Here is a 23,683-nt window from a genome sequence, read left to right as displayed (position 1 = left end):
CATCCGCCTTCCTACTCTCTTCATCTGAGCAGCCAAAGCGCCACCTTATGAGAGGAGTTGGCCAAGACCCAGGTGCAAGAATAAGCTAGTGCAAGGGCTTCTGTAGAAGCCTATTCCTTACCTAAGGCCAACAAAGCTGCTACTTTTGGTAACATCTTTGTGTAGTGAGGAAAGAGCGTCAGAGACACACACACTGGGCATGAAACATATATCCACAAATTTAAATTGCTCTCCTCACAGATCCAATGTGTGTATGAAGGCTACTTTGCTTCTACTTTCAGACCCCGCTGCTGGATTGGCAGACTGGCTTGTCAATCTCCCCCTTGTCCCTCCTCCAGAGCACAGCACCAATAACTTATTCGATCGTTTGCCTCTGTTCACCTGTTCTGCATTTTGGAGCAATAATCTCTAATGTAAGGGTATTGACCGCGCAGCAAAGTTCCTGCTACATGTATTAAATGGAAACTGTTGACAAGTAATAGAGAGTTTCAGTCTATTTTTATTCATTAATGTTTCACTATAGCATGTCGATAAAGTTTAGAATATATGCCCTGACAGCTTTTATTCATGCACAGGACACAGAAGTTTAATTGTTTTCTCTATGTTTCTGATAGTAATGCAATGTTTGATGTTTAGCAATTAGAATTGTCACACACACGCCCCTGCTTTAGAGTGGTCTTGTCGGCGCTTTCTCTGGTGCAGGCATCTTAATAGACAATACGCACCTTTTTAATATACAAAGGACATTAGAACATGGAGTGGGATGTCCTTCTAAAAGTCTTTTTGATTGTAACTCGTCAGCATTAATGAGACATGCCAGCTGTAGGTCCTGATTGTTAAGCTGCCTGTTCTCTGTGTTAAACTGTTTCATGGGAAGCAAGTTTGATTCCATGAGCTCACAGCCAATGGAAGAATGGCACAGGGGCTTGGGTATCCTGGATTAAAGCAGCCCTTGTGCCCAAGGTTTACATCAATTGTTGACTAGTATTTACAATGCCTATTGTGACTACATAGCTATTGGCGGTTTGTATTATTACTGTGAGTGTGGTTCCGCACTTGGCTGTACGCCCTCTCCCACCCTGAGCTAGCATCCTATGAAGACAGGGACACAAACACTCATGGGTTTGGCTCATTAGACCCAAGTAAAATCGTCACATGATGAACGCTTTTAGAACAAGCACCAAAGCACCCCTCCCCCGAGACCCAACAGAACAGGGAGAAGCATCATCAGGAATGAATATACCCACCCTCCAGCTGCAGTCACTGCTCCTCCAATTACCAATCCCAGCCCAGCCCCTATGGCCATGCCTATGTTCCAGATGTGTCTAATCAATAGACCTCTACCAGGCGGTGATCTAGCAGTAGGATCTTGAAGAATATATCTCCCCTTCTTAATCTGGTCTATTAGGGTAATCAGCTTGGACACCTGTGTGTCGTTTTCTTCTCCAGTCGCTCTATTGTTGAAGGCGCAGTACCGACCTCCACATTTTGCAGTTAACTCTCTGAGTCTTGCCTCAGCTTCTGAAACAAATATTTCTATTGGTTTGTCTTCCAGATCATCTTTCCGAGTGAATACGATGACCATGTGCTGCAGCACCCCGCGTCCAAACAAATCCTGGACTCTCTGAACTGCCTTGCGCTCCTCTTCGGTGAATCTCCCAGCCTGGAGCACCAGGACAATGGCGTGGGGGCCAGCACCACAGAGCTGCCGACAATGAATCAGGTCACTCCTCACTTCTTCTGTTATGTTACTGTTCAAGAACCCTGGAGTGTCCACCACCACGAGGCGCCTCCCGTCCCGGTCACAGACCTCCTTGTCACACGCTATTGTCACTGTCTTCGGAGACGCCCTGGAAATAAAGCGCCTCTCCCCAAGGATGGAGTTTCCAGTGGCGCTTTTCCCTGCTCCAGTGCTTCCAGTCAGTAAAATGGTCAGGTCATCATTTTCACCATGTGAACCATAGTCCGGTCTGTCTAGAAGGAGAAACGACAATATGTAAGCAAGCAAAGATGTGCCAGGTTCAAAGTAGCACAGAGGAGGAGATGGTCAGTGTGGGCAGGAGGCAAAGTGTATATTATTTTCAAAATCTCAGAAACCCAGAATCCCATCTTAGGGAACAACCTAGAACACAAATGCAAACATCATACATATCTAATGGCACCTTATTTAACCACAAATAAAAATTGTGGCATCTGATTTTCTGAAAAATAGAGTAAAATAAACAGTGAGTATCCATCCATGACCACGGTTCATTGCTGTACACGTTAACACAGTATAGGTTGTGTGCACTTTCCTCGCTTCACGTTATTTTGAGTTCATTTCATTGAAGGCATGAGTGGAAAGACATTCAAAGTGAAGTGAATACCCATGGAACATGCCTTCATCATAACAACTTTGTGGGCGGTCTGTACACTTTGAGAACCACACATGTCTAAAATTAAAGTGAACTTGGCATCAGTTCTGGTCTCGCCACCGGGGATATACCTGGTGCGTATACCCGGGTTGGCAGAGTTCTGTATCAACAAACAATAGGCTTCAGAGCCCAATCACACCAAACACACTTCCTGCCATTTAATGAAAGATAACCAAATAGCGACAAGTCAAAACCTGATTCAACTGCATGAACCTGAACAGATTCTCCCTGGACCTGTCGATTGGCCCCTGGGGTAATTCTAGACTTTGCTAAGTTAGACTAAGTCCAGCAGCCATGTTTTTCAGCTTTTCGTGTCTTTTTATTTTCGCACACATTACTCTGCAAACTTATTGTGCAACGCGCCTTTCAGCCTACATGAGCTCAAACTGTTATAATCTGAGTGCTTCGTACAAGGTCGAAAAACAAGACAAATTGGCACTTAGTTCTGGTTAGCCCGTATTGTTTAGCCATAAAATGTTACACTTTTTGGCACGATTAAGAAATGCTTGCATTATGCTAATACGCAGCAAGATTCTGTAGGCAGACAGAAAATGTCCTTCTATGAACCAGAGCTTTTGCTGTGCCTATGATGTAACCAGCGTTTTTAGGTTCTATGGTGAGGGGTCCCCCAGAAAAAGAGATCTTTTTTCCTATAAATAAAACATAACCCTATCCTGGGGAGGGTGATTTAGGCATTATAGTCCTTTTGCCATGGTTCATTAAAAATTATTTCCCCATTTGTTGCCAATGGAATTGTAACAATGCTTATTGTTTTATTCTTATGCATTTTGCTGCTGGTATTAGCTCGGATACTGCATTATAGATCTACATACAGAGCATGTTAGTTCAAAATGAATGTTTATTAGGTGTGGAGATGCAAGAGTAAGTGAGAAAAGGTGTGCATTGCTGCAGCGACCCTGAGAGGTCGAAGAGTTCTGTGTTCTGGGTTGCCTAAGCAATGGGTATCTCCGGAAGGTCTGGGGAGCTAATGAGACACTATAGCTAGTCGGTCTTGGGAACATGGGTTCTTAGGTGTGAGGGCGGTACAACCCTTCTTGCACTGATGTCCCACTTTCTTGTGCATAGGTCTGTAAGAGCAGAATCCCTACGACAGACCCAGACCTTAATCTCAAGTAAGACATCAACAAAAGAACACAAGACTGCATTACGCTAGCTGAACCAACTAAAAGGAATCTGGCCCTCCCTTGCTTTATAGCTTCCTGGACTCCATGCTACCTTTTCAGTGCAAGTGCCCTGGTGTCAGAAAACTCACACACAACCGGGTATTGGCATAGCTTTGGAAAACAGGGACTGAACATATGCTCTCCAGCATCCAAATTACACAGCCCCTCATATGTGTCAACCAAACTACCCTTCACCCAACCATTCAGTGTCTCATAAAAGTACCCCGACATCATTCTCGCAAGATTGGTGAGACAGTGTGTGACTGCTGCTGTCCCTCAACCCATTCTCTTTTGGCATGTCTCAATACTCACTTACCAGGGCTTTTACTATGAGAGAACCCCTCTACCTGCACCTCTCATCTAGAGTCAGTAAAGTGGCCCACCCACCACCAGGAATATGATCCCCCGTGCCAGTTCCCTAATCCACCTCGGTGACACTGCGCACCACTGGAGTTACCTCACAATTCTGACCCCCTGTTTATGTCAACCCCCTCCTTGAAGCAGGGCACCGAGTCTGTGAGTGTGTGTACATCATGAACAAAAGACGTCTGTGGGTCTAGTACAATCCTACAGGGAGAGGGCAGAGACGCATATAGTGCAAGCAAGTGATCTTATGTTAACATCGAAGGAGTCCTATTTAAGAGTCCCTATTAAGCACTCCTAAGATCTTGGGCAATATAGTACTTAACACAGTGATGTTATAGTATACTGCTATCAGGACTCATGTTAAATAAAATAAAATAGCAATCAAGTCCCAGTGTTAGCCCTCTCTTAATTTTCTTGATACAAGAGGTCAAAAAATGTTTTTGTCTTGAGGGTTACCGGGGTACCGACTAAGAGGTTAGTAGAGGAAATCGTTATTGCTGAAACGCTCTGAGTCTATGGTCTAGTGCGTCTCTTGTCCAGCATAGCGGGCACTTTTCCTTAGGCTTCCTTTTTGCTCTAGAACAACACGCTATACCCAGTGGGGAGAATGAATACAAACAGGCCAGCTTTTAATTTATGGTTACTATTTTGAGGTGGAACGGACCCATTTCTTTTGCTCAGAGGTACACCTTGGGTCAAGAGGCTAGCTGTCACTTGACAAAATCGGCTTAGAAATGTATGATCAAATTTGGGACAGTATTATATAGCAGAACATTATCATTAACTAATGGGACTGTATTTCTACTGAATATTATTGAATATTCAACAGTTTTCTGCATGATTCAACACTTACTTGTCAAGTTGACATTTTCAGTGTTGATTTTAATTAATGGAAAGCTGCTTTATAGAGTATTTCCCAGATCCATGAATACAGCTTTTTCTTCTAACAGAGCGGTGCCTCACGACCTGAGCTGCTGCAGTATCAAACTGTGCACAGACATAGCAGAGGAAGTTCTGAGTTACATTTACAGGCTCCTCATGTGGGTGGCACAATCAGTGTTGTAGGCAGATTAGTAGCATTTGATTTACAGGCCCTGGCACACTCAGTGCAATTTACTAGGGACTTACCAGTAAATCAAATATGCCAATCATGGGAACACCAATTCATAATAGCAATTTACCTGGACAGCATATGCACTTTAGCACTAAAACACAGTAGCAAAGTGCCCAGAGTCGTAAAACCAACAGAAACAGGATACAATTCCTACTCTCATTCATAAATTCACTATCAAACTCCTCTTATCCTCCAACCCTCCCCCCTGCGAATATTGCCGATTTCCTCTCATCCACTATTTGGCATAATAAATATCTTTTAATCCGAGGTAAACCCTTTTACTGGAAATCTTGGAGATCCAAAGGATTGCTTTGGATATCGCAGCTCTTTTCACAATCCACCTTTCTGCCTTTCCACACCCTATGTTCCACCTTTCATCTACACTCCTCATTTGCTCCCAAATATCTTCAACAGTCATGGAGGTTTATACGAGACTCTTGCAGGGGACCCCTTCTCCTATTTCAACTGCCCTTCCTCTCCAATTTCATTCTATCCCACATGCTCTTCCCAAGGCTTCTGTTATTTACAAGCACCTTCATGCACATACACTCCCCAGACTCAAGTCCAAGGTAGAGGAGCATTGGGAAATTGATTTTTCTGCATCATGGCCAGTATCTCAGTGGGACAAGCTTTGGACAAAAGTTCGTAAAACCTCTAGGGCGGCGTTCCTGACGCAATCTATATTTTTCATATATAACCGATTGCTTCAGACTCCTTCTACCCTCCACAAGGGATTCCCTGCCACCCCAGATGTATGTTGGTCTTGCTCCTCACCTAATGTCACCCTGTTTCATATGTTGTTCCTATGCAAGAATGTACATGCCTTTTGGTTACAGGTTTGGGCACAAATTAATGTTATTTTTCATACTTGTATTCCCTTCTCTCCTACCCATATCTTTTTGGGAAATCTTTCTCCTTGTTGGGACGAGACTGATCTTTATGTTCGTATTGTTGATTTACTACTGCCTGTTGCGTTTCAACAAATTACTATTAATTGGAAGTCTTCCTCTAATGTTTGTCACAATCATAGGCTTGATACTGCTTTTGTTTTTTCCTGCCCAGATGGCAACTAAACATGCAGATTTATGGCTTCCTGTTACGATGTATTTGGATAATTGTATAACTCGTTCCTTTTGCCCACACCCTGCTCAGCAGGAGGTTTCTAAACCCCCTTGATGCCCCTTTTCATTCCCCTTTCTTTGTTAACATAATTACCTGCATAACCTCATTTGCATTTACTTCTATTGTATAATTATTGTACCCTTTATTTTTACTTTTTCATACCCATGATAAGTTTATCGTCGTTCCTTCAACTCTACATTGTATTCTGATTTTTCTTCCTATGCTTTCCCTTCCCTCCCTCCCCCCTCCTGTCTTTCCCCACAATTCTTTTACTGTATTTTGTATTCATACTTTATATTATGATTAATAAACCTTATTGAACTCAAAAAAGAAATAACAAATACAGATAAAGAAGATGAGATTACAGGTCTGATAATGATGCCACATAATAGGGAAGGTGAATACTGGGGTGTTGGACTTGGCCCTTTTGGCAGGTTCACCCCTGAACCTCTTGCCTTTTAATATTACATAATTATCGTGATTTCTGGTCTTTGCACACTTTAGCATTGTGGCCCAGTGTAAAGTGTGTGCGCTCTCTTAGTGCATGCGGTGAGATTGGCCTGCCCTCCCATAGGAATGCATGGGGAATATGTGTGTCCATGGTAGTTCCTGATGTGTTGGGAGTGCAGGGTTGAGTTTGGTATGTGCGAACTCATGAGGTTGAATGCTGTGCGATGGTGTGCACAGATTTAATGTGTCTAATGTGGAAGTGCCACTTTTAGAAGTTGGCATGTCTGTGCAGTGAATGTGAATTGACTGTCTGGCTTATGATTGGCTGGAGCTGGCTGGTGTGTCTGGCTCCAGGAGTCAGGATGGGTCTGCCCGGTGGTGAATGGGGAGATCTGCATGTTGATGGCAGGGAGGAGTTGCACCTGGGACATGAATAGGGCTGGACCTTCCCTTCACAATGCTGGCTCCACCCCCTGTGGTGTGTCTTATGTCCCTGGCCTGTCCTGTGAATAGGGAGAGGGGCTGAGAAAAACAAAGTGCTCCATAACCAATTGCATCTGGTTCACCCCTTGCCTGCACCTTTGGAGACAAAGGATCTTGTGTATTAAGAGGGGCTGTGACCCCATGAAAATGTTCTTGTGTTCAACTCGAATCTACCAGGGGCGTGTTGCTGCTGGGGCCCAGGGGAAAGCTTACCTTCCTGGGCCCTGCCCAGCCTCTGGATGCTGGAGGAATTTCCTTGTTGGGAGCAGTGTTGCTCCATCTTTGCTACCCAGGACTTCTGGGACCTAATGCTTCCTTTTTGGACTTTACCAAGGCTTGTTACAGACTTCCTGCACTTCATTTCCAGACTGGGCATGCTTCTGATTTGCTCCTCTCAGCGAGGGAGAGCCTGGGGGCTGACCCACGCGGCGCTGCCACCCTCGCCGAGGGGATCCCCCTCGTAGGGCTTCCCCCTTCCTTGTGGGCCTTGCGGGTGCCCACCCCGCTTATTCGACACATTATGGTGAGCAGGTGCCCACCCTGAGTTATACCCTTTTATTTAAAGCCGCAGGTGCCCACCCTGATTGAGGCGATTACCCCTGTTTTGAAGTACGGGTGCCACCCCGTTTATGCCGCCATAGAGTCACCGCCGCAGCCCGAGTAGCTTTGCGAAATGCTGCCGGGCCGCTGCCTACCGCGACCCGGAACTGATGGAGGTGGGCGGCACCAGTGCCTGGAACACATCCGGAGCCTCGCGGGCTCCCATTTAAGTCCCGGTCCCCGAGGAGAGAGGACCGGGTGAAGCACTGCACGTTTGTGAAGGCAGGGCTCCCGGAAGTGAGGGAGAGCCCTGCCGACACCACTGAGAGAGCGGAGGGGCTCGAGGCATATTGCCTGTGCCTGCCCCGCCGCCCGATGGAGAGAACCTCCCCCGCGCTGAGCCGGTAAGTAAAGCTGGCTGGGGGAGGGTAGTAGGGAATCACCACGTTGGTGCCTCCCTTCAGGGCAGCCCCGCTTGACAGAGGGCTGCCCTAACGAGACATCCCTCCTTTGCGGCGCCCCGGGAAGTGGGGCTCCATGTTGCCAGGGGCCAGACGAGGCCCCAGGCCGGTGTTGTCACTCGAGCGGCCCAGTCTTGCAGCGGGCCGCTCCTACGTTTGGGGGCATGTTTGTTTAAGGAGCGTAGGCGGCTCCCCCCACTCCCATTAGTTTTCCAGAGCCGCAAGGGCTTCCGCGTGGCCACATTTCTTCCCGTTGCCCCCCCTTTCAGAGGGCAGCTGCCCCTTGTGGGCATGTTTATGTTTATCGCCAGTGGCTCCTAGGGGGCACAGTTATTTTAAAGCACCAGTGTTTGGGGGCCAGTGCGTCATCTACGATGGGCGCTTGATTAGTCTAGGCGCCAGAGGGCCCCAGGGCACATGTTTATTTTTAAAGCCTAGAGGGCTCCAATGTGCGCTTTATTTGTTCTAGAGCCTAGAGGGCTCCAACGTGTGGCAAGTTGTTCTGAGGGCCAGTGAGAGCCCATGTCGCAGTATACAGTTCACAGCTGCCCAGCAAGTAGTGAGCAGCTACACCGTTTAGGTATTTCTATTCAGGGGACAGGTCTTTGTGAGTCTGGGATTGAGACTCACTCCGTCGCCCTACCTTGGCCTTCCACAGCTGCGCATCACCTAGTGCCAGCTCCAGCGTTTAGGCCTCAGTTTATTGTTCTCAGTTGCCCAGCAAGTAGTGGGCAGCTGCAACGTTTATGCTTTGCACAGTGACGCAACCTTGACCTTTGCTGCTTAGGCAGCAGCCCTGACTCTCTGGACATAGGGTGTTTGAGCCCCCTTATTTTAGATGGCCAGTTGGCCAGGGGGGATGGTTACAGTTATAGGGCACAGGCCCTAATGTGATGTATGTGCTAATGTGATTTATGTGCCAATGCTTTTGGGTGCCAGGAAATGTATTGTGTATAGTATGTTTTGTGCACCCTGTTTTGATACGTCGAGATATGATTTATGCATAGGAGGTTGTTTTACCTGTTTAGGTTTGTGTTAGGGAGATTATACTTCCCTGTGTGATTTACGCCCCTAGTGTAATGTTTAGGTGGTTAGGGTCTAATGTAGTTAGACTCATGGGATACTGTGCATGATGGATTTCATGTCACAGACTGTTGCAAAGTACAGTGAGTATCAGTGTTTACTGGCTGTACGTTCTATGACCTATTTTACTTGTATGTTTATGATTTAGTTCACTTTTACCAAGTTCACTTTGTGATGATCCTGACAGTAGTCCATGTGGCCCTGTCAGGTGTACATAATCCCTTGTAAATATTGCCCATGCCAGTTGGCACAATGTATATGGTGTGATTATTATTCTAATGTGTTTTGAGAGTACAAAGGCTATTTTTGGTATAACCTTGTGTGGAGTTCTTTATGTGGGGGGCCTGGGATGTTGTTGCTGGTGGGTGCGTGCGCAAATGCTTTACACATTGCCTCCGGGAGAAGCCTGACTCCTCGTGTCACGTTGCCAAGGGGGTGAGCAGGGGTTATTCTTGCCGTGTAACTCCCTTTCCCTGACTAGAGTGGTGGTCTCTGCCTGGCTTTGGCGCAAGCCTCAGCCAACCAGAGATCCCATTTCTAACATGGGGAAATAGGTGTTAACAACAAAAGCCCACAAGGTCAACAGCGTAAAGGTGAGACAGGGCATCTATGTCAATAAAATGACACAACAATGAAAGAAATGGTAAGAAAGAGGTTTCATACACTTACATAGAATAAATTTCACTTTACTTACTTATGTTATTGTTCATTGTGGATGGAAGAACAGGGCCTGAAGTAAAAGTCAGTCAATAAACTAGAAACAAATGCAAAGGAAAATTAATATAGAATAGGTACACAGATATACAATAGCAGAGATCACCATGAGCAGTCTTGAAAGCATAATTTTATATTATTTCCAGTTTTTGATGAACAAACCAGGTATATAAATGAGGCATGAACGTGTTTTCCTTTACATTTCCACATACATTTTAAGTAAATATTGCACAACAATACAATTTACTTATAGAATCTAACAGACCTGCAAAATCCTAAGATTAACTGTGAAATTCTGTATGAAGAAAAATACACATGCTTTCAATAACAGTCTTTCTAGTGGATCAACTTATAAAACCCCGCCAGGTACCACACTAAACCTCAAATCTCTTCCAGTGTCTCCTCTCTGTCAACAGATGGTGCTGCATGCCTTGAGCCTTTACCTTGTTTGAAGCATCAGTGATGCATATAAGGTGTTAAACTATGGGCAAAATGTCCTAACATTAGGAAGAACAATTTCCTAATTGCAATTATCTCCAAATCGCAACTAAGGAAATGTTATTTCTAATGTATAAACATTTTAGTTGAAATTATTGAATCCCAATAAGTCACAAAATTGACCTACCTCATGACTTTTAATGAAGTTTGAAGTTTAGTTTATTATGCATAGTTAATTAAAACCTTTGCAGTACGTATTACAAAAATTCTTAAAACATCATTCTTTAAAACCATTAAAATAGATCATAAAATTTTAGGAGATTTACACAGAAGTAATTCAATGAGACTATTCAGCACTCTTTTTACACTGAGTGGAAAACAGTGCAGGTGCTCATATTTCGAATTGTTCCCATCTTGTTCGCCCATGTGCTGTTTTTGCCCCTAGCATTTTTGCGTTTCTCAAGAATTACCCTCTGTGCTGGACGGACATGTGCACTAGTTGTGCCCTTTGGGTGTTGGTGGTCAGTTGCTTATCGACGTAAGTCTGTGGGGTTATCCCCCAGTATCGGCTGACTTAGCGCTCTTCGCTCGACCGTTCCTCTGTGCTTCTGCCCCGAGTGGTCGCTCCTCTGCCTCTCCACCGTGTAGCGGTATCGTTGACCCACGCTGCTTCTGCCATTTAAATAATTTATTTGACCCACGCTGCTTCTGCCATTTATTTAATTGTTTGACCCACGCTGCTTCTGCCATTGAATTAATTGTTTGACCCACGCTGCTTCTGCCATTGAATTAATTGTTTTAAACGTCGCTAGCATATTTGTTTGTACTGCCATTCAATTACTTGTTGTAAGCTCGCTAGCATATTTGCACTGCCATTTAATTTAATTAATTGTTTCAACCTCGCCGCTTGCCTGCCGGTTTCATTGAACTGAGCTGCATTACTTCACTGTGCCTTTAACCGCATTGAGTGCTCCTCGCCTGCTTGCACCATTGTTTTCTTGCCAAAGTCATAGCGCGATACCCCCCAGCGCCCTGCTCGACTCCCCCCTCCATTTTGTAGCTGTTGTTGTTGTGCTTCGTGTTGACCCGAGCCCGCCCCGCCTCCCAGCCGAGCCGCCCTCGCCCCTCCCCTCCACTATCCATATATGACAGTAGTTCCCGCGCGCAGCGTTCACGCGCAGCGACCGCGCCCCATTCGCGCCGAAGGTGCGCCAAAGGTAAGCCCGTCTACGCCCGTCCGCGCCTGGACCGCGCCCAGCGCCATACCCCCTGCCCCTCGCGCTGCCCAGCCCCCCCGCGTCACCTACGATGCCGCCACCCTCCTAGCCCTCAACCCCGGCCGCTCCACCAACTGCGTCCAAGCCGTTCCTGGACACACCCATGGACCTTTCTCCTGCTACTCCTGCAAATTCAGCGGCACCGTCAACATCTCCGCTACGACCACACCACAGATCCCCGACCCCAACCACCTACAATGCATCCTTCTCAACACCCGATCAGTCCACAGACACGCCATCGACCTATGGAATCTACTAGACACCATCTCTCCAGACGTCGCCTTCCTAACGGAAACATGGATGAACGCTTCCTCCGCACCAGACATCACCATTGCCATCCCCGAAGACTATAAGATCACTCGCAAAGACCGTACCAGCCACACCGGAGGAGGGATCGCTATCGTCCATAAAAAATCAATCTGCATCTCAACCAGCTCTGACGCCAACCTCGCCAACTCCGAACACCTCCACTTCCAAATACACATCGACCCCAAGACCACACTCAGAGGCACCCTCCTCTACAGACCACCAGGACCCCGAGCTAAATTCAGTGAAGACATCACGGACTTCATCACCCCACACGCGCTCCCCTCCAAAGACTACATCCTTCTGGGAGACCTCAACTTTCACCTTGAAAAGAGCAACGACCGCAACACCACCACCCTCTTGGACAACCTCGCCAACCTCGGACTTAAACAACTGGTCACTTCCCCACCCACATCGCAGGTCACACACTCGACCCAATCTTCACCTCCAGCAACCATGTCTCCTTCAGCCACACCACGGACCTCCTCTGGACTGACCACAGCTGCGTTCACTTCACCTACAACAAACCAAAACCCAACATACTCCTCCAACCTACCCTGCAAAGAAACTGGAACAAAATCACCACGGACCAAATCTCCGCATCGCTCCTTCGAAACCCCCCAGCCCTATCTTCTGACACCAACGAAGCCGCCGCCAACCTCACCCTATGGTTATCCAACACCGCCGACACCTTAGCACCACTGAAAAAACGTCAAAGCAAACCTGGCAGCAAGAAGGCCTCATGGTTCAACGATGATCTCAAGAAGTCCAAGAAACTCTGCCGTTCCCTTGAAAAGGCTTGGAAAAAAGACCCAACCACCAGCACCAAGGACGCCTTCAAAAGCGCCACCCGCACTCACCACCAACTGATCCGAAAAGCCAAGAAAACAGCATTCAAAGATCGACTTGACAACAACGCCCACAACAGCAAGGAACTTTTCAACATCGTCAAGGAATTTTCCAATCCCTCGGCCAACTCCAACGACATCACCCCATCTCAAGCCCTCTGCGACTCCCTAGCCTCATTTTTCCACAACAAGATTGCAGACATCCACAACAGCTTTGACAACCAACCCGGAAACCAACCCACCCTACCATTTGCTGATCATCCTCCCCCCGTGAACACCCTTAACAACTGGAACCCAATCTCCACTGAGGACACCATCCGGCTGATGAATTCCATCCACTCAGGATCCCCCACAGACCCATGTCCTCACCACATATTCAACAAAGCAGACTCCGTCATAGCACCACACCTCCGAGACGTCATCAACTGCTCCCTCAACTCCGCCACCTTCCCAGAAGACTGGAAACACGCTGAACTCACCGCCCTCCTGAAAAAACCAACAGCAGACCCCACCGAACTCAAAAATTACCGCCCCATCTCGCTTCTTCCATTCCCGGCCAAAGTCATCGAAAAGGCTGTCAACAACCAGCTCGCCGCCATCCTCGAAGCCAACAAATCCCTCGATCCCTCACAATCTGGCTTCCGAGCAAAACACAGCACTGAGACCGCCCTCATCGCAGCAACAGACGACATTCGAACTCTACTGGACAATGGAGACACAGTCGCCCTCATCCTCCTTGACCTATCTGCAGCTTTCGACACAGTCTGCCACAGCACCCTTTTACAACGCCTCAATAACATCGGAATCCAAGGAAAAGCACTTGAATGGATCACCTCGTTCCTCACCGGAAGAACCCAGAGAGTCCGCCTTCCTCCATTCAAGTCCGAGGCCTCTGAAGTCATCTGCGGCGTACCACAAGGATCCTCACTCAGTCCCACCCTCTTCAACGTATACATGAGCCCCCTCGCGGCCATCGCACGCCAACACAACCTCAACATCATCTCTTACGCGGACGACACTCAACTGATCCTCTCCCTCACCAATGACCCCAGCACCGCCAAAGCTAACCTACACGAAGGAATGAAAGAAGTTGCCGAATGGATGAAACAAAGCCATCTGAAACTGAACTCGGACAAAACAGAAGTCCTCATCTTAGGTACATCCCCCTCTGCTTGGGACGACTCCTGGTGGCCAGAAGCCCTCGGAAAAGCACCCATCCCAACAGACCACGCACGAAACCTAGGCGTCATCCTGGACTCTTCACTCTCAATGAACAGACAAGTCAGCGCCGTATCCTCTTCTTGCTTCAACATTCTTCGCATGCTCAAGAAAACATTTCGCTGGATCCCCTCCGAAACGAGGAAAACAGTCACCCACGCTCTGGTCATGAGCCGACTGGACTACGGAAACACCCTCTACGCAGGCACTACCGCAAAACTCCAGAAGAAGCTCCAACGAATCCAAAACGCCTCAGCCAGGCTCATACTAGACATCCCACGCAACGAACACATCTCCGGTCACCTTAAAGACCTCCACTGGCTACCCGTCAATAAGAGGATCACTTTCCGTCTGCTTACCCACGCACACAAATCACTCTACGACATCGGACCAGATTGCCTCAACTCACGACTGTCCTTCTACACCCCCTCCCGCCAACTACGCTCTTCCAGCCAAGCCCTCGCCACTGTACCTCGCATCAACAAGACCACCATGGGAGGCAGATCCTTTTCATACCTGGCTGCCAAAACATGGAACTCACTCCCCGCGTACCTTCGCCTTACCCAGAACCACCTAGCATTCAGAAAGCAACTTAAAACATGGATATTTGACAAGTAACCCTCCTCCCCTTCCTAAGCGCCTTGAAACCCTCTGGGTATGTAGTGCGCTATACAAATTCCATGACTTGACTTGACTTGACTCACCAGTCTGCAGTTTAATTTGATGTTTGACGGATTCAGGCAGGCGAGCACCGCTTGCCTTCGAGTACTAATCCCTTTTTGCTTGAGTTGGTCTTTAAGGAGCAGTTGCCGTGCGTGTTGCAGTTCTGTGCATGAGCATATTACATGAAGAATGTCACCATTCTTTAAGTTGCATAGTGTGCAGGTTTCTTTCCCGTCTTTCCTGAGCCATGGCGGTTGATGCTCTGTACTTGGCAAGATCCCTAGTCTGTATTTTAGAAAGTTCATTTTTGTTGCTTTTGGATAACCATGATTGAAGTATATTTGTGGTGTTGGTGATTTGTAAGAGTTTAGGCTCATCTATGCGTGCGATCTTTTTGTAAATAGTGCCTTATCCTCCAGTAAGGAGAGTGATTTTTAATGAGGTAGGTTGCTGTTTGCGACCCACTAGGTATCATAGCCATTATAGAGATGGTAGCATGCTGGAATCAGCAGACCACCATGTCTGTGATTGCTTTTTAATAAAGCAATTATTCTTTTAATGCAGTCCATTTTCCTTAAAGGAAATGGGATGCATTTGAAAAGAAAAGAAATACATGTTTTAAATTCTTTTTTTAGGAGTAGGCAGTGGTACGCGAAATCACTGCTTGCTCATACAAAATATTTATTTTGTAATTTTATAAGGGGTCTCACAGGGACCCCTTCCCATTTGTGCATGGGTTACCACCATTTTTCAATGGGTGGTAAAGTATTAAAGTTTTGCAATTTGAATTTGATCGCAAAACATTAATACATACTCCTGGGAATACGGATTTGGAAGTGAAGCCCTAAACATGCTCCTTTTAAATATTGAATCACTAATGCAAATTGTGATTCAGTATCAAGTTACCAGTTGACAATTTGCCCTTTGTAGATTTTATATTGTCTTTTTTGTGTTCGCAAATGGCCTGATTCTGCAACCTTAAAGAAAACCTTTGCACATCTGACCATGTATGCTGATACCAGATACTGTCCTTTTCTCCATGCAGAATCCATAAGAGCACATTTCAGAGCAAGGAGACTTGCAATGTCCGTGAGAATTTGCAGTGCCAGAAAGTATTGCAGGCAAGATTGTTTGCAAAGGAAAGCAACTTCTTCTTCTGATAGGTAGGTCTACTCACTGATCCCTTACATTGTGAACAAGTAATGAAGCAGTATCTCTATTGTGCTGGTAACGTGGGGTCATCACACCAAAATGTCTCGCTGCTCAGTCCCGGCAAAATGGCCATCTCTGCAGACTTAGGACTGATAGCCGGCGTTCCCATACCGCAGCCTGGCAGATGTCCAGACCCAACATATCCCGGGATAATGACAAAGAAGCACAGTGCTACGAAAGCATCCCTCACTGCTGGGATGAATCCTGCTGCATCCTTCTTGACAGGAGGGAAATAGCACAACCTCATGCAAATACCAAGACAGCTGAAAACTGACCTGGCAAAGACTAGAAAAGGCTTATGGTCAACAGAAATGTCCAGATTCCTATCAGTGGAGGAGCTTGAAGCACAGTGAGAGTCTAAGCATTGCAGCCTCCCGCGTCCTTGGTAGGATGAAGAGGGGAAGGAATCCCACTTGCAAGGTAATCAATTGTGCTGCAATGAGTCGGGGGAACCACCTCCTGCCGAAGGAAGGTCTTGCCAGGAGCCTTAGTTAATCCAGGAAGAAAGAGGTACCTGGAGGATGAACAGACAGGGCCTGCAGTATGCTGACAAAAATAAGCATAGTTCAAAGAAATAAAAAAGGGCTACCTTCAGCATGAGAAACCTCAATGGACAACTGTTCATAGAGTTACATGATTAACCCATCCAAAAATGCTGTCAAGGAATCCCTGCGGCCTGACTTAAAGACAGTAGCCTGAATCGTAGGACATTCTTCCAAGTTTATGACATGTTGAAACACCAAAGGCAGAAGCTCACATCCTCTGTTGCTGTCTCTTCATGGACGGCCAAAGAATGTAGCGCAGCTGCTGCTACTGATCGAAAAGCCAGGTCTTGAGGAGTCTTCTGAAGGCCAGCAGGTCTTACGCAACAATGACGCAACAATGACAAAGGGAGAAGAAGGAACTATATTGATCTGAGCCTTCAAACGCTGCATCACAACAGTGGGTTTGAACAAGGAAGTCTGATCTGGTAAAGAATAAAGGCAGTCAAAGCTGACATCAGGCGACCGTGCCTTGAGAAGGAAAACATTCTCTTTGGCACACCACATCACAGAATTAGAAGGGAGGCTGGACTACACTTTTTTAAGGGTCAAAACCAGTGATGATGATGTCTACAACTCAAGAGAGCAACTTTAAGGCATTTAAATGAAGCACGTGTTACTCACACTGCAAAAGAAGATACTCCCATGAGCTGACTTCTCGAGGAGGACAAACTGGGATGCGCCACTCTCCGGGCACAGGTCAGTGTATTCATGATTAGAAATGGTCCTACTTAACATCTCAGAACAACAGCAACCTGAGATTGGATGGGAGGCTCAGTGCAGGTCAAAGTTGCACAACACACAGAACTTCTTGCAGCAGAAACTGTGTTGCCAAAGTGCCAAATAAATCATTTCATACCAAGAGACCCTCAATTAGGCCCTTGTATATTAATTTATATTCCAACATCAATTTGCATATGACCTACGACATTATCATCTTCACCCCCAAAGACATAACAGATGAAAAAGACACATTGGGCCAATCAAACCGAGTCTCTGTGTCCTGCAATGACAGTTGCAATATTTTTCTTCAAGTTGAGGCCAGACAGCCAGACTACTCGGACCGCCAGCCGGTACTGGTCAAGTGGCCTTGAAAAGACTAGAATGAGAAAAGGTTTCCTGCCCATTAGAGGAAGTAATCTTTTGAAATGACCGTACTACAGAACTAATAGGACTTGCGAGGGAACACCTGTCCAGATATCAATATGATTTTTAACCAAATGCACCTCTTTAAACATGAATTTCTCGAAAATGACACCTGGTTTGACACCTTATCACCAAAGTTTGAAAAGTTTGGCGTAATTGTGTTCAGCTGTTTTTTCTGTATTGGAGTGCAAAGTTACCACCAGGCGATCTAACAAGAAAATCATACGTTTGGGATTAATCCCACTGCATCTTGGCCCCGGCTTAACGGATCAGTTTAAAACTTTCCATGAAGAAGCCAACGTGGAAGAACTTTATTGGGGGGAAAGATTTGTGCAAAGTATCAAGACATGACTTTGTTTCTTCTCTTTGTGCTCCCTGTACGTGAGCTGGCCTCCTTCATGACTAATACTAAGATTAGTGTTTTCTTGTGCATTTAAGTTTTATTTTGTATTACATTATATTTGACATACTGCGGCCTTTCCTTCCATGCACCTGAACTCCATCAAGATTGTCACTCGTTTCATGTAAGAAAAGTCACTCACTCACTCAGTATTCGAAAACAAATGAAAAAAACTGTATATAAAAAACATTAAGTTTACCAAAAGCCATTTTCTGACTTTTGACCTCTCTCTGAGCCACACCAAATGTCTCCAGATACAATGAAATTGTAAGGACTATTTATTGTTCGATCAACGTGCAGCACAGACAGAAAGAGGAAAGCTCTTCTGTGGATTTTTTGTGTGCAGGAAGGTGTGCAGCACACCTAGAGAGAGGGGAATGCAGCAGACTTGGAGGAACACGCCTCTATGATTTTTTTTTGTGCAGGAAAATGTACAATTATGTATCGCAAACAAACTGGCATCATGGTTTCTTACACCCTTGGGCTGTGGCAGATCCTTAAACTTACCCAACGTAAAATGAATGTTAAGCACTAATGCTGGTTCATCTTGTGAACTCTGGCATGGTTGTTTTTCTCATGCTGCAGCACACCCCTCCCACTCCCACCCCTCCTTGCAGCCCCCCTCCCACTCACCTGCACCCGGACGTCTCACCCACCATCTGTGGATGCTTCCGTGGCCGCTCTCCACTCAAAACTACTCGTCTCGTCCCCGGTGCAGGAGTGAAATCCCAGCAGCCTCCCTTAGCGCCGCCTCCTGGCAGTGCTGTGCTGCCTTCGAACACACGAGGGCGCCAGACATCTACCGATCTTCTAAGATCGTTGCAAATCTCTGGCTGTGAATTTACATCAAGAAAATGAAAGGCAGTCTCGTGACCCATTGTGATAATATAACGCCTAGTTAGCGTTGTTCAGCACAAGGACACTTGGGTTATTGTGCTTTGAATTTTAGACTTTGGAACCCGAGAGTGCTGCACAGCAAGAGTGACATCACAGCACTGCATGCACAGCATGAACACCACCTACAAACTGCACCCTCCCCCACCCCGCAAGAAGCGAACCTGCCCAGCACGGGGCTTGGAGGTGGGATTCTAAGGAGGGCGCTTGAAGCATTGGCAGGACGATCTGCCAGGGGTCGTATGTACGGAGCTTAAATACACATATCTGTCTTCGCTTTGGCCGTGTCACTTTATGAAACGATACCAAAGGGGCTGATGGACGGAGCATTGGAGCAAATCAAACACTCACCCCCAGTCAACTGATCTGGGTTTAATCCATCACCATTCTGTAGCTCACTCCACCACCCCAGTTCAGACAAGGCCATATGGAAATCAGTCTGACCCTGTGCCTCATGGGAACAGTCCAACCCGAACTGCCAAGCCATGTCTTCCCTGGACCGGAAACAAGCATCCTGGGACTGGTTTCAGATTCATAACCCTCATCAGCCAGGCTATCTTGAATCCAGTAGCAAAGTGAGCAAGGGACTCACGTCTGGGCATACCCTGCCAATTTAGGGTGAAAAAAGCGATACCAAAGGGGATGATGGAAAGGGTCCATCATCCCCTTTGGTATCACTTTATGAAAGTGGCGGCGAGGATGGGACACATTTCTGTTACGATTAAACATTACTTTAATGTGATCCTGCCTGTAGTGGGGATGTTCGCCGATCCTGCTATGGCTGCACCTCAGCAGAAGCTTTGGCTTGGACACCTCATCCACTACTTCCGTGCGATGAGGGAGAAGGACGGGCCATGAAGCACTCACAGTTGATGCACTTTGGGGTGATGAAATGCTTGAACTCTATGAGACCCTGCCAAACAAGGCCGAAGATGATGACTACAATGCAGCGATCACTGCACTCAACAGGCATTTTGATCCCCAAATGAATCCCTCTTATGAGCGTTTCAAGCTTCGTCGAGCCAAGCAGACAGGAGTGCAGACTGTTGATATGTCCAACGCCAGGTTTTGGAGACTCGCACTCGCACTCACGTCTGTGAACATTGACCAACGTAAAGAGATCTGCGAGCAGATCATACAGGGGTGCACATCAGTGGCACTGAGATGCCAAATACTCTGCAAACCTGGTATGTGCCTGGATGACATTCTAATCCTTGCAAGCTCCAATGAACTTTCCAACAGCCGGGCAGAAGAAATGGAGCTTGCCAAAGTTCGAAACACACCCGCTACCTGAGCCCTGAGAGCAAAACCCATCAAGAAAGACACAGTGGACGAGGTACAGTGATGCTCTGGGCCAACGCAGCCACGGACCACTCCTGGGAAACCACATGGGAAGTGAGGATATTGCTGATTGACCTGAAGACGTCAGAACAGTGCCGAGACCAAGGGTAGACAACTTCCAAGTGTGTCACAGTCAATCACCATGCAAGTGTCTGCCACGGAAGAAGAGGGCGCTCTGGAGGAGACACATTTAGAGGATGTGGCATGACCCTCAGCCATCTGACACTGGAGGACCTCCTCCACACAGAGGCACAGCCTGTGCTAGGGGCTACTGCCCACTTTGAGGATGATGACTGTTAGAACTGGCAGACTACACCTTTGTCCAAATAGGGGCCCTTGCTTCTAAGTCAGGGAATGGGTATTACACTACAGGATAACCCATGTTCACCCCCTTGGTAGCTTGGCACGAGCAGACAGGCTTACCTCAGAGGCAGTGTGTTAAGCATTTGTGAATACACACAGTAATACAGTGAAAACACTACAAATGGACACCACACAGGTTTTACAAAAAAATATATTCTTTATGTAGACTTAACACAAGACCATAAATGACAAAAATCAACAATACTGTACTTAAAATTGGCTTAAAGATGGTAGAAGTTACTTAATTCAAGTTGATGATGAATGCGACAAAGTTCTCCCAAAATTACCTGTATGTGTAACGCAAAACAAACAAAAGGTTCGCAGGAATGGAGATGCGTTGGTTCCTCACTTCGGGGGAGACAATCGTCTCAGTCCTCACCGGAGAGGAGGTGATGCGTAGATTCTCGTGATGCATTCCAGTTGCGATGCGACAAGATTACGCTTCGATGCGATGCGACGATCCGGTGCAATGAGATAAGAAGGCGCCCTTGATGCCACAATGTGAAGATGAAGCATGCACGCTCGACGGCCATGCGGCGAACTCTGTACTTTCGAGCTGCGACAGACCCTGCAACCCGCTTCTCCAGTGATGCGATGACGACCCTCGCAGTAGTGACACGCTTCTTCTCATTGGTCTACTGAACAAGTAATGAATCTTTATAGCTCTATTTGTTGCTCCAAAGCCATGTATGGGGCTGAAGTATGGGGCTTTGCGAATATTAACCAATTACAGCGGGAGGAAAATAAATTCCTACGATCAATTTTGAAAATCCCGCAGAGCACCCCAGCTGTAATAGCCCATAGAGAACTAGGGAGGCCATATCTTGAATACTTGGTTAAGCTTAGACCTATCTTGGCCTGGTTAAAAATTTGGATAAATCCCGAGGCGACTTTGAGTAGGCAAATCCTAGGTGATTGCCTTGGAAGGGATAAAAGTAGAAGTATACCATGGCTTAATTATGTAAAGACTAGTTTGAAAAGCCTCGGTCATAAGGACCTTTTTACAAATCCCGCAGCAATTGTATCTCAAGACAAGCTGATTATTAAGAGATCTTTATTAGCCTAGAGATCCACACATAGAACAGAGGTTGAAGGGACCAAATGTACTGTGAGTGCCCACAGCCTTGTCAAAAGCACTGAGGGAATGGAGCCGTACCTCTACCTTATGTATAACGCCCAGGAGTGGTTTTTAATATCTCGTTTTAGGCTCAATTTGTTACCATATTTACTGGCGGATCCACAAGGTTTTACACTTTTAAATGAGCAGAAGGGAGCCTGCGGCTGCGACAATAGGTCTCCGCAGGACACCCTTCATTTTGTACTTTTGTGTTCTTTTTATTCAATGCCTAGGCGCAGATTTCTGGTAGGAATTTTAAAACAAGCCAAACTGACACATGCCAAAGCCGCTTTACTTTTTTTTACAAAAGGCGATTGACCCCCTAACATTATGTTGCATTATGAATTTCATCAAAGTAGCGGTGCGATTGAGGGTAACTAGAGGATAGGCCTGTTTGTTTCTATTATAATGAGTTTTCTCTGCTAGTCTCTTTTAAATCCAGCATGTAATTGCAGTCGGGGTTCTGATAATGATTTAATTGCATTTTAATTGTTTGTATACATGTGCTTTTATGGTGTTTTTTAATCACCGAATAAAAGACTCTTGAGTCGCACTTCCAGGTCCCAGCGACATGAATGCTTCTGCAGATAGATTTCCCAGCAAGGAATTTCAGAGGGGAGCTGCTGGTGAAGTCTTGTTGCCCTGAGGCTTCAGCAGGAGGCAAGCACAAGTTCAATCCCTTGGAGAAATATTCTGCAAGATGATGAACATTCTTTAACCCCTTCCATGCTCCTGTGCTCATGACGAGCTGAGCTCATCATGACCTCACCCGTTTTTATTGCTGTCCAGCACAGCAGGGTAAAATCTCTAGCAGGGATGTGGTTAAAAATTCCCTCTCCTTTCCTTGGCAATGAAGAGACCACTGTAGGCCACCCCAGCAAACAGCACACTGGCAGAGGGGCAGTCCAAACTCCTACAGCTTCCTTGGTTCTTCTCCTTGGCAAAAGGTTTGTCTTGTTCCCTGAAGTGCTCTAAAGTCTTGGGGTCCTCGGTACCCATATTTATACTAGCAAACCCTTTGTCCTCTGAAGGCAGAGGGTCCACCCTGTGGTAATGTAGCACGAGCAGTTAAGTCTATCTCAGAGGCAGTGTGTGAATCATTTATATCAAACTCGAAGTTCCTATCTGGTTCCTAGTGCCGGATAGGGTGATAGAAAGTAATCCTTAAAAAACTGGCTGCACAGATGTAGGCATTAGAGTTATCCTTATTCACACAGTCATTTATATACAGGGAGCATTTGTGTTGTGGCACCGATTAGCAGTGGCACGGCGCCTAGAACATCTATATCCAGTCAACATACAAGACAGGAAGAGTAGAGGGGAAGGAAGACCCACACCAATGATGCCAGGTCTAACAGTGGCCCAGTGGCAATACCGTTGTTTTCTGTAACCATATGTGAATGATCTTGCATGTTTAACTCACTTCATGTTCATTTATGTGTGCTGGACACGATCCCAAGGTTTAACTTTATGCGCATTATGCGAAAAACACACAATTCTGACAATCTGTCTACCAATGGGGATTGCACCACATATGGAGGACGGTGACACTTGGGGAACAGTCTTTGCTTCAATATACACAAAAACACATGGTGTTCCGTCTATGGCGGTTATACCAGACGTACTAAGACAGATTCAAAATGAATACGGTCCAGAGCCTGCTTTAAATCTAGGTATGAAATTACTGAAAGACTTTAAGCAAGTCTCGGCTATACTACTAGCCAACATAAAAGGAGAAGCAGCATTAAAAGAAACAGAAATCACAGAACAACCTTTTAAACGTGCCAGAATAATTGAAAAGTCCTATGAAGAATTAGGTAGAGATAGTTTTGTTGGGAAACCACTAAAACCACAACTAAGTGAAAATCCAGAAAAAACGTTTATTAAGAATAATCTCATTACTCCAAAAAAGAAGTGGGAGGGTAATAACCAAACCACTCCCAGGGAAAAACAGTTTCAGTCCAGAGGAAGGTCTCCGCAACGGAGA

At 46.3% G+C, this 23,683-nt stretch overlaps 1 protein-coding gene and 1 long non-coding RNA gene across 2 annotated transcripts; one reads left to right on the top strand and one right to left on the bottom strand.

The window, feature by feature from the left end:
* Window positions 1-481: 481 nt before the first annotated feature.
* Window positions 482-9,973, bottom strand: LOC144826931 (GTPase IMAP family member 5-like). The gene is made up of 2 exons (XM_078685393.1): window positions 9,912-9,973; window positions 482-1,974 (listed from the first exon to the last, which is right to left on the bottom strand). Exons 1-2 carry the CDS (start codon window positions 9,925-9,927, stop codon window positions 1,169-1,171), a joined length of 822 nt encoding a protein of 273 aa, XP_078541519.1. The 5' UTR covers window positions 9,928-9,973; the 3' UTR covers window positions 482-1,168.
* LOC144826932 (uncharacterized) lies at window positions 9,046-17,080 on the top strand. The gene is made up of 3 exons (XR_013609974.1): window positions 9,046-10,574; window positions 15,124-15,688; window positions 15,727-17,080. It is a non-coding gene; the product is annotated as an uncharacterized LOC144826932 (long non-coding RNA).
* Window positions 17,081-23,683: the final 6,603 nt, after the last annotated feature.

This window comes from Lissotriton helveticus, chromosome 4_1 (assembly GCF_964261635.1).
Source record: "Lissotriton helveticus chromosome 4_1, aLisHel1.1, whole genome shotgun sequence".
NCBI classification, from domain to species: Eukaryota; Metazoa; Chordata; class Amphibia; order Caudata; family Salamandridae; genus Lissotriton; species Lissotriton helveticus.
The sequence above is the reverse complement of the archived record's forward strand: the minus strand, read 5'-3'. Positions and strand labels throughout refer to the sequence as shown.